General features: G+C 32.9%; 2 protein-coding genes across 2 annotated transcripts; one reads left to right on the forward strand and one right to left on the reverse strand.

The window, feature by feature from the left end:
• Positions 1–101: 101 nt before the first annotated feature.
• Positions 102–7270, reverse strand: LOC128191900 (uncharacterized). Its single transcript, XM_052864267.1, has 9 exons — positions 7084–7270; positions 6735–6807; positions 5060–5158; positions 4768–4881; positions 3731–3772; positions 3471–3601; positions 2851–2905; positions 827–1005; positions 102–602 (listed from the first exon to the last, which is right to left on the reverse strand). Exons 1-9 carry the CDS (start codon positions 7153–7155, stop codon positions 477–479), a joined length of 891 nt encoding a protein of 296 aa, XP_052720227.1. The 5' UTR covers positions 7156–7270; the 3' UTR covers positions 102–476.
• A 13-nt stretch (positions 7271–7283) lies between these two features.
• Positions 7284–11228, forward strand: LOC128191901 (calcium load-activated calcium channel-like). Its single transcript, XM_052864268.1, has 7 exons — positions 7284–7431; positions 7628–7705; positions 9750–9806; positions 9992–10038; positions 10159–10226; positions 10540–10684; positions 11014–11228. Exons 1-7 carry the CDS (start codon positions 7371–7373, stop codon positions 11107–11109), a joined length of 552 nt encoding a protein of 183 aa, XP_052720228.1. The 5' UTR covers positions 7284–7370; the 3' UTR covers positions 11110–11228.
• Positions 11229–12352: the final 1124 nt, after the last annotated feature.

Genomic DNA, 12352 nt, shown 5'->3' on the forward strand with positions numbered 1-12352 from the left:
GCGTTCGTGTTCTCACTGCAGCTGGAGTTTCCATCGACTACCAAAGCGTCCACGTGTAGTCAATCCTGGGAGTATAAAATACCGGCAACACATTTTAAAATTGTGAATATTTTATTTTATGATATTAAATTATTTCACGTTATAATATTAATGTAAATATTTGATTTCATGTTTTTAAATTAATGAACCTAATATTGCTTATTAATTCGTTTAAATGCAGTTTAAAAGCTATAAGAAATGCGTATGATAATACGCAGTAATATGATTGGATTTCGTCAGAAAATATAGAGAAAATGTTCAGTAGATGTACATGTAAACATACAGATATAACAAATATTTGCTCAGTTTCACACACCCGAACTATAAAGTGTAAACGCCATCTTTGGCATAAATGACCCGTCTTGTAGTATTGAATTCATCTACTAATATTAAAGTACAATTTGTATATACATATCACAGTTTTCTTTTTGTTGTTTTCACCGGCCTTCATCATCTACACCATCACACGGGCCACGATACAGAACATTTTCGTATGATGTAGATCCCTCTTCGTTGGTTGATATCATGGAAGAGTAAAAGAAAGACTCTGAAGGATTCACCACCTGTCGATGAAACAATAAATATTTTTCATTAAAATACAAAGTTGTATCAACATATTCAAATGATATCTATAAAAGAATGCATTCTAAAAAAGAAGAGTCGCGTACTAATATTCAAACATATTTTTACATATCAATTCATTAATAACATATTTCATATATAAATTTAACTATCATATAAACAGATAAAGTTTATAACTATCCGACAAGACCTTTGGGATCCTAACCTGAAGTTCTTTCACTATTTGGATGATGGCTGACAATAAATAGTCACACTGGTGTGTTTCTACCACGACCGTTTGCTCTTCACCACTGGGACTAACATGAAGAAATGCAACCCGAGACAACTTGTTATGAACAGTCCACTTTTTTAAACGTGTCCACTTAAACGTCCTTGAGCATTTCTCTAAAATATAAATAATCCTAAATACTGTAAGACCTACAAAACCAATGTTCACGCATTGACAAGCACATATCACATAAATAACCCCGGAGAGGGGGTGCATTTTGATTCTTACTAAAGAGAAAAATGAAAGTACATGCCATTCGACCTTTGGGGAGGTTCACTCACATGCAACTTGCTTTGTGAAACATGAACTCGAAGTTACAGTGTGGTGTCACATCACACGGCCATTGAAAGATGAAAATGCATAAAATCGTATAGATATACACGTCTCAAAATTTGTGTATGAAGATTCTCAATGAGACGTTTAATCACCAAGACCTTTCTGCTTCATCATGTAATGAATTACGATTCAAATTGCAAAAAAGTGTTGTTTAATACAAATGTTTGACTACATTTGCAATTCTTTGGCATACGGCAAACATCTGCCATTCCGAAGAACAAATCGGTCGAAATGTGCAGTGTGAGTACTCTGCAGGCACGCAGCATCAGGGAAGGGCAGGGGGACCCCCCCCCCACACACACACTTTTTTCTTAGATTTACATACAAAAAATTGAATTAACATGGAGTTGCCCCCTCCCCCACTTTTATTGCACCATGTAAAAAATAAAAAAAATTAATTGAAAATAAGGAAATAAACAGTGAAATTTAAATTAAAGATATATTGTACTTGCCACCCCCCCCCCCCCAAAAAAAAAACGGATTAGGATTTTCAGAATTTTGTAAAATAACTTTTTTTGTTGTCAAGATTTTTAGGGGGAAGAGTCTGCCCTCCCCCCCCCCCCTTTTAAAAACGATGCTACGTGCCTGCTCTGCACTATAGTTTTGACACTTATTTATATACATGTATATGAAACTACGTGCAGGCTTTCTTATTTTGGAGATATAAAGAAATTGACGTTCAAACAGCCCAGTGGGTTGTAATTTTGACGCATAATGGACCCGGAATGCCCTCGCTTAGGTTATTAGGATGACATTCACCTTTTGTGAAACCAGTTAATGTACTAAGATTGTTCTTGCAAGGATAAGACGCTGTTTAATCTCCCGACAACATGGACAATACCCACTGTAGCCAAGACGGTGATTCTATGGTCAAATCAATGCAAACAAGAACTAAAAATCATTAAAAATTTTCAAAAAGTGCAAAGAAAGATCTTCTGAACTGGATTATGCCCATCTAAATACCTTTAGTTAGTACATGTAATTTTTTGTAAGTGGCTGAAGTGTTAGGATGACTACATTTACCTGTGTGTAATATTACAGTGTTATGATGACTACACCTACCTGTGTGTAATATTATGTACAGTGTTTGGATGACTTCACTTACCTGTGTATAATATTACAGTGTTATGTTGACTACACTTACCTGTGTGTAATATTACAGTGTTAGGAAGACTACACTTACCTGTGAGTAATACAGTATTACAGTGTTAAGATGACTACACTTACCTGTGTGTAATATTACAGTGTTAGGATGACTACATTTACCTGTGTGTATCATTACATTGTTAGGATGACTACACTTACCTGTGTGTAATATTACAGTGTTAGGATGACTACACTTACCTGTGTGTAACATTTTAAAAAGTGTTAGGATGACTACACTCACCTGTGCGTAATACAGTATTACAGTGTTAAGATGACTACACTTACCTGTGTAACATTAAAGTGTTATGATGACTACACTTATCTGTGTAATATTACTGAGTTTGGATGACTACACTTACCTGTGTGTAACATAACTGTGTTATAATGACTACACTTTATATCAGTGTATAATGTTACCGTGTTATGATGACTACACTTATCAGAGTATAATATTACAGTGTTTGGATGACTACACTTACCTGTGTGTAATATTATTCCCTCCATTGAGACTCGAACTGACCCAGGGTAGGAGTTCTGTATTAAAAACCAATTCATAGTATCGTTTTGTAAATTGTTGTATAATCTACAAAAAGTTTCCAGAACTTGTATTTTGGCCATTACAATAACTTGCATGTTCCTTTTATGAAAAAAGTAGTTTATATGTATATTAAAAATATCTATGAGTTCCATAAAGCTGTTCTGTGTGCTTGGTTGAAAATACTGGTAATAGGTATGCGCTAAGTATGTATCTGTTCAAACAATATTTAACATGTTCTTTCTTATCAATCTTGCATGTATACCACATGACAGAAATATTTATAAGATGAATAAACATCTTCTCTGTGTGTTTTCTTATTACTTCCAGGCAGTACTTTAATTAATTACATGCAAAAATGTTAATGACTAGGTTTATTAGCAAAGTCATCTAAAATCAAAGATTTAAAGTGCAGGTATTCAGTTTGTAAAGTGCATAAATAACCAGGCTGGAACAATACACAATGATTAAAAGCACAATTATAACAGTGGGTGGGTCTTTTATAACAGGCAACAAGATTTTTTTTTGGTCTGATCACACAATTAAATATACATGTATGCATACCTGCAGTGTAGACTCAATTGGTTCTTGGTCAGTTATTATGCAGTTTTGAATTAGAACAGAAAAATATCCCTCTAAAGTTTGTGCTAACAGGATGTAATCTTTTTCAAGTTTAAAGGCAGGATCTTCATATTCTGAAAATAAGACACATATGTAAGAATGTACATATCTTTAAATTTCAGTTATACTTTTATGCCAAAAATAAAATCAGTGGAAAAGGGGAAGGGAGGTTAAGCAGATATTTTGTAGATTTTTTTTTTTACCTTCAAGTTTTTCTCTTTGTTCATTGGTAACAGATAGCAATCCTACAAAATTAAATTTTCATAAATTTTATCAATTCCTGGATTTGTGAAATGATGAATTTTTTTTTAAGCTAACAAGAGAAAAGATGTTAATGTGACAGCAAACCGGCTTTCCTTTGGTGTGAACAGTATCCATAATCAATTTGTCAACTCTGAATTGATGAACACTACCTATCCAGAGAATAAGGGTACTCTATAAGCAATAGTTTTGCCAAATAATAACTAAGTTCAATAGCTGGTATTAACTGTATTTTTTTTTTAAAAATTACCAGAAATCAAAATCCTAGCAATATGCACACCTCTAATATAGGTACAATTAATCTGCAAAAGAACAATTTCTAATCTTGAAAACTGTAGGAGGAGTTATCCGTACAATAGTGGTACCCTATATGCAATATTCTGCAAGAAAATGACCAAGTTCAACAGCAGGTATTTTTTTCATATAGTATCAGAAATCAAAATCCTAGCAATATGCACACCTCTGGTATATGTACAATTGATCTGCAAAAGAACAACTTCCTATCTTGAAAACTGTAGGAGGATTAATCCGTACAATAAGGGTACCCTTCTGGCAGTCACCCGCCCGCCTACCATTTTCACCATTTAAATGATTTTTCCATTGGAAAATCCGGTTAAAAATTCTTTTAGTATCAGTGAATACTTAATAGTATCTTAAAATTCCCTGTTGTAATTTCAATTACTAACAGATTACTAATCACCTTTGATATAGTTCTTGTGTAATACAGAAAAACATGTAACTAGTGCATACTGCACACATACATCCAATGCCATTTTTCATTTATAAGCAATGTCTTTGACATAAAAGGGGTTTTGCGAAACCTAAAACTTATTTTAATCTTATATTTAGGCTTGGTACATACATGGACACATATACATGTACATAATATGAACAATAATTATATGACATACTGGGCTGAAATCTTGCTAACAACACAAGATTTGATTAAGAAATATGTACATGTAAATCATTGACTTACCCTTTTCTATGGCAGCTTTTGCCTCCAGATAGACAAGATGACAAGCTGCTGGATCATCTTTTATCATATTGGCTTCTATTCTTCCATTGAAGCACCATTTCCTGAGAGATACTTCTTCAAGGAGGAAGAGGAATAAAATTAAATCAGGTTTCCATAGAATTAGGCATTTGAATTAATAATAATATTAAAATTTCAACTATAATTTAACACTTTACATATCATTCTATCTTTAAGTTTATGATTATGACAACTTTGAAAATGCCCTCATGCACAAAATAGTTTTAAAACCTACCTTTGGCTGAAGAGTGTGTAAAGGTATCAGGCTTTAACCTTCTGATTGTCTCTCCTCCACAAAACAATGAAAACCATTTGGAACTTGTCTTCTGGAGCCCTGAATTGTTTAGAATCTATTAAATGATTTTTATTCTAAGAACCCTATCCATATGTTAGAATTATGAATATTCTTGGGTTTGCTATTAACACAGTCCAAAGTGTTATATTTATGTATTTCATTCATAATGATATATGCAGATAATTACATGTATATACATGGGTGCATTACCATTATAGCCTAATGCTACTCGCCTGAGCAAATAAAAATTGTTTGTTTTAAAACAGGTTTGAAAAAATTTTGAATATATGATAAAAAGGTAAAAAGTAGAATCAGCGTTAATTACTTAATAAAAAGTCTAAAAGTTGTTATAAAATCATGCCATGTATGAATTATCTCCTTCACACAAGTTGTTATGTATACCGGTACTTGTTTGATTATTTGCATGTAAGCATAAAGGTTTCGAAACAGTTCAAAATAGGTAACAGGTATTTAAATAATCCATTGGATTATGATTATCCTTAAAGATCAACTAAAGATCATGTTTTAATGTATGCACATGTATATGGGTATATGAAATGTTCAGGTATCCTCAAAAGAGGTAATTTTTTAAAAGTTTTATAACAGCTAGTATAGAATGCCAGAACTATATACAATTACATGTAGTTGTTGCAGACTCAGATTTTTAAGGGTTCAGATTCATCATCCACGATTAAACTATAATTATTAAGCAAATTGAACCTCTTTTTTTTAACAGAAAGTATTAGCAACCTTATCATATATATACCGGTATATTATGAATTAAAAATTCCAAATACTTATTACTATTGAAGCATTTGAACCCATCAAACATAAAATACACTGAGCATTATAAATCGGTGCCTAACTGAGGACAACACAAATTGTATTATTACACCACCCAGAGAATGACAAACACAGGTACATGTATTTCAAACTAGTAAGTCAACAACCACATGAAACTGTGATTCAGATTAATAAAAATATAACATCATCAAGTTACTGATATACATGTATTTAATTATCATCTATTTATTACATGTAACATATCAATAATGATAAACATGTAACATCATCTTGAGAATAATGAACAAGTAAAATTAACCAGGAACTCACTTAACTGCACATGAGAATGATAAAGTGTATAAAACCTTTATTTTAAAATTATTATGTGATTAATTAATTGAACATGTAACATGATTGACACAGAAAATGCTAAAAACATATCAAATGAACCATTAAATGATTTGCATGTAACATGCACCACTGAATAATAAACAAAAAATCTAATTACCCATGGAGTTAGCATGTAACATGACGCTGTGATTGATAAAATGTGTAACGTTCTAGTACGATCATAGTTTATAATTGGAAAAACATGTAACTTGACCTAGGCCTAAGCAGGGACGTGCTGTATATACACCAAGTATATACGTCCCTGGCCTAAGTAAAAAATAAAATATGTTAAATGAATAATCAGATGACCTGCTAGCCAGAGCTAGTAGGAATGCCATATACTTGACTCTACCACACATATAACATGAACCAGTATAAAAGTGAATAATATAAGTTGAATGTGTAACTTCACCAATAGTATAGTGAATGTTTTATAAGTTACCTAGACGATCACAAGCTTTGGCATAAATGTCAGTGACAGAAATCTGTTCATCGCCTACAACAGGTACCGTAACCTAAAATAGAAAATACAATACCTAGAAATACCTAGAAATTAGACACACTCTGCCAATGCATTTTAGAAAGCTTTTGCAGTTATTGATAACTCATTTGTACATGTATAATCACAGGGGCTTGTGTAGAAAAAAGTGGATACCTCGGAGGAAAAATAATTTATTTTTCCTCCGAGGTACCAGGGACGTATATACTAACGTTAGTATATACGTCCCTGGAGGTACCCACTTTTTTAACGATTTTTTTTTTCTACACAAGCCCCTGTGGTATAACGTTACCTGATTCTCATTTCCATCAATCGTGACAACCGTAACTTTTACCAGTTTCTGTAATTCTACGTCTCTGTTCATCGTTCAAAACAAACATTGTTTCACAGGCATGATTGATGTTTGATTTCTAAAAGCAATAAAAATGACCATAAATTTGATAAAAATGCCTATCTTATAAACAAATCGGGACACCGAACCCGACAGCAATAACTATCCGGAAATAACTACCCGTTTTGATTCAATTTTTATTGACCCACTAAGAAGAGAAAATTCGGATATAAGAAATATTTTTCAGAATGCTGTCCGATTGTCTGTTAATTGTCTTCATCTCAATCTGCACGGCCCTTCTTGGAGAAGGTAAATTGATAGAGTTGATATAATGCCGCATTTTTAGTGTATTTTAAAAATGTAAACTATCCAAAGTAATATACAGTACTGTAGATTCTATAGTAACACGTAAGTACGTTTGAATATAGTTGAAGCCTGGATTATGATCATTATCGCGATGTCCTTCCTTTGTAAATTATTTAAACTATGTTCTATATTTCCTAAGGATTAACATGGCTCCTAGTATATCGAACAGAAAAGTACAAAAAGTTAAAGGCAGAGGTTGAAAAACAAAGCAAAAAGTGTAAGTATGAAAAAAAAGACTTTTATGTTAACCTGCTTATTATCTTATGAGCATGCAGTTTAACATTAATTAGTCTGTAAATCATTAAGCTTTTGCAAATGTTTTATGCCGTTGTGATTAATAAAAGATTGAGTAGAGCAGAAATGGAGCAATAATATACAAGTCTGGTCCATCATTATTTCTCCCTGTTAAGGTGCACACGATGCAATTTTCCATCAGATTTTCAATCGACTTGCTCAGATAAGTTGATTGGAGTCGATTGTTGAGGTGGTCACACGATATGATTTTACAATTGATTTTTGATTAATAAAACCTATTCAATATTTTTTGTACGGGAAAAGTCATTGTGACGTCACGATTTCACCAGAGAATTGATTGAAAATCAGACGCACTTCAGATTTTCAATCAACTTCAGACTTTGCTTTCGACTTAAGACTCAGTTTGTCACACGGTATGATTTAAGTCGAAAGCGAATCGGATGAGAAAATGTAATTGAAAAATCTGATGGAGAATTGTATCATCTGACTGCACCTTTACATTCAGCCACTGAGCTTGATATGTTTTAAAACAGGAGAGAAAGCCTTAATTGGGATGTATTTTTGAGGGCAATATCATTAAAGGGGAGGAATTTGATGATTAAACTGGTTCAAATACCATTGCCAGATAGCTCAGTGGGTAGATCTTCTCACTACAGATTTAGGTGGCCTGGGTTTGAATCCTGGTCTGGTCCATCATTCTTTCTCCCTTCCTGATGTTTTTGTATATAATATAAAAGTATTCATTGTGTAAAAATTGGGACAAAGTTCATGTTATCACATGAAATTATTCAATAAATCAGGGACATATAAATTTCCCTAAAATACGAGGATTGTCCCAAAATAATGTAGACAGGACACACAATTTATAATCTGTTCACTGCAATTTCATTAGACTTCTATGTTTTCTTCAATGACCCTTTGGCAAACAATACTTAAAAGTTCAAATCTGTACTTTATTTATTTCTCGAGAAAATGAATAATTAGTAACAACAAGTTTGGTCAGGCGGCGCAATATGCGACGTCGAAAATTTCCAGTTTTATGTTGTTGCTAAACCCTCAACATCGTTTACGATAACATTAACGTTTTATTTCCGAAAATGTCTTAGAAAAAAATATTATCTTTGAACATGTAACCTGAGTGCGCATTCAACATATAGTTCTAGTTGGGTTTTTTTAAAATATTTGTTAGTACAAACGATCTGTCGGCTCCAAATTTGCCCTTTATTACCTGTTGTTTAACGTCCGTCTTGCCGAAATGTGTCGTTCAGCATTTTGACGTCCATTAATTGATATCGTTCGGTGTTTCTTTTTCCCACTTATTGTCATCATACTTGTTCAAATATGTTTAATGTTGTTTAACTACTTATTCACAAAACGCATTTCTAATCGATTTTGTTAATTTCATTTACTTCCAAAGCCGCTTAGGATTTATTTCATGGTCTTTACAAAATTCTATCAGTTACTGCTGCGCCGCCTTAAACGCTGACATTGTCATTTTTTTACGAGTTAACTTTTTAACTTGTCACAAAACGCGCTATAAAATATTAATAAGTTTTGTTATAGCCAAAACATTTTCTGAGTAAATAATATAATTATTATCAAATATAAAAGTATGTTTTATTTGAATTTTTTCATTCGAAAAGCTTTTTTCCTCGCAATTTTCATTTTGAATCATTATGTTGATTTGAACTTTTTGTTTTTGACATTGCGCCGCATGTCGAATTTCTGATCTAACATGCTTTCATTTCACTAATTTTCTCTCAAACAATATTTAATTTTAAAACATTATTTGAATGCAAATTTCTTGAACCCTTTGTGGCACAAATTTAATCTTCCTTTGTCTTCGATTAACTGAATAACGCCACTTGTCTACGCTATTTTGGGACAACCCTCGTATATACGTGTATTATAATATGATTATATATATAAAATTAAATTTGTAAGTTAATTAAGATAAATGTGAATATTGATTTTTTTAACAAATACTTTAATATAATTCATTTCAGTGGAAAAGAAAAAAGAAGGGGGAGAATCATCAGACAGAAGTCAGAAGAAAAAACTAGGTATGCAATTTGTACTGTAGAAGCTGGATGACTCTAAAAACCGGGTCCATCATTTAATATACAATGTACTTCTTAAGAGTGCAAAGAAGAAACTTAAGTCAGAACAAAAAATTGTATTTGAAACGTGATTGCAAATTATTACTGCACCATATCTTTGTTTTCTTTAACATTCTGAAATATTTTAGAACGTCAGGAGGAGAGGTTGAAAAATCACAACAGGGATCTTTCCTTTGTAAGTCTCACTTAAAAGATAAAGTTGGTCATGTATCACACAACAGTGTCTAAATTGATGAAGTGAATTTGGAATTGGAAAATTGATTTGAAATACTGATGTACCAATATATTTTTTCAGGTAAAAATGAAGTCCATGTTTGCTATTGGATTTGCATTTACAGCTCTACTTAGTATGTTTAACTCAATGTAAGTACTTACTTACTTATTACCCTTTTAACTTATCATTTACCATTTTTACTACTTAACAAGATTATGTTCTTTTATTTATTTGTCACTTTTACTTTGGTGTCTGAAATATTGTTTTGTTTTCAATTGATTCGGTTGGGTTTTACAATGTGTCATCATTCAAAACAATTATTTGATTTTCTTTCAAATTGATGGACATGGTCGTAAAATAATGTTTAATTCAAGTTTGTTCTCATTTTATCATTCAACATGAAAAATTAAATGTTCTAGACTCTATTTAAAAATGTTATGAGTACTTGAATGTTATTTACAGATTTGATGGTCGAGTGGTAGCCAAAATGCCCTTTGTTCCAATAAGTCTACTGCAAGGAATTTCCCATCGGAACTTAGGCGGAGATGATTACTCCGATTGCTCATTCATCTTCTTGTATATCCTGTGCACTATGTCAATCAGACAGGTGAGTGTGGCTATGATTGCATCTTTATGAAATGTAATCTTAAAAACTTATCCTCAAGAACTATTTAAAATTTGTATCCATAGCAGGTATATGTAATTTATCAGTATCTGAATTAAATATCAAATTTACTTATTAATAATTTGATTTTCTGCTAAGTTACATTTAATTATTAAAACAATGATTGTTAAGTTACTTATTAATAAATTAATTTTCTGCTTATTTACTTTTTCGCACTGCATTTATAAATTGATTTTTCTGCTATTAAGTTACTTTTATTTTATATGAATAATCTGATTTTCTGCTAATTCAAGTTACTGTGTTCCTTGCAGAATGTCCAGAAACTTCTTGGACTGGCTCCATCCAGAGCAGCGAGTAAACAGGGAGGGGGTCTGTTTGCCACCCCTGGTCAGCTAAACACCAGATAAACTATCTTATCACTGGAAGATGGGCATTGAATTATAGTGCAATGAAATTTGTAATATGTGTATAATTTTGAACTCTCACGAATTCATCATCATAAATAAAGAAATATCAAAGATTTGAATATCTCTCTTTGTTTTTGAATTTCTTGTCTGTAAGTTAGAGTCTGTCCCAGGGAATAGTTATTCTATTGGCATCTAAAAATTATATTTACATTTTCAACTGTCTTTTTCTGTGATATTATTACGAATCAATTTTAAAGGCTATAGCCCAATATTAATTTCATAAAGGATGAGGGACACAAAATGGGTGTGTCTTATAGCATAACAGAAAAACGGTATTGGCCTCGCTGCGTAGTAATACTACATTTATAACGATTGGCTGTTCGTTTGCCCTTCAACGCGTTCGCCCTTGACGCTGTCCGCTCTAGTTTACGTTCGCCCTTGACGCCGTCCGCTCTAGTTTACGTTCGCCCTTGACGCCGTCCGCTCTAGTTTACGTTCGCCCTTGACGCCGTCCACTCTAGTTTACGTTCGCCCTTGACGCTGTCCGCTCTTGTTTACGTTCGCCCTTGACGCCGTCTGCTCTAGTTTACGTTCGCCCTTGACGCCGTCCGCTCTAGTTTACGTTCGCCCTTGACGCTGTCCGCTCTAGTTTACGTTCGCCCTTGACGCCGTCCGCTCTAGTTTACGTTCGCCCTTGACGCCGTCCACTCTAGTTAACGTTCGCCCTTGACGCTGTCCGCTCTAGTTTACGTTCGCCCTTGACGCCGTCCGCTCTAGTTTACGTTCACCCTTGACGCCGTTCGCCCTTGGTCCGTTTGCCTTATTTATATATAGGTTTTAATAATGTATTTATATATTTTTGTATTCTGATCAATTTAAACATTATGAAGAGATTTATTAATGAAAACAATACCACCCTTTCCCTTTTTTATATAATAATCACCAATTGACTGACGGTGACATGATATCGATACAAAAACTTGTGAATTGATTTATTTAATTTTTTTAATGTTACTACATTAAATATTTTTCTGTTATTATTTTGTAATTATTGTAAATTTCACCTCATAATACAACAAAATTATAATTATGAAATCTCCGTATAACCATTTTAACAAGAGCTTGGACTTTGGGTAGTTGAGTCAAACGGCAAAGTGACGTAGGCCTGTCTGTTTCATTGTAGGCCACTCAATCATGGCTCTTTGAAATCAACAGGATTTGTCTGGCTTTTGACTACGCAATC

Source organism: Crassostrea angulata, chromosome 7 (assembly GCF_025612915.1).
Source record: "Crassostrea angulata isolate pt1a10 chromosome 7, ASM2561291v2, whole genome shotgun sequence".
Taxonomy (NCBI): Eukaryota; Metazoa; Mollusca; class Bivalvia; order Ostreida; family Ostreidae; genus Magallana; species Magallana angulata.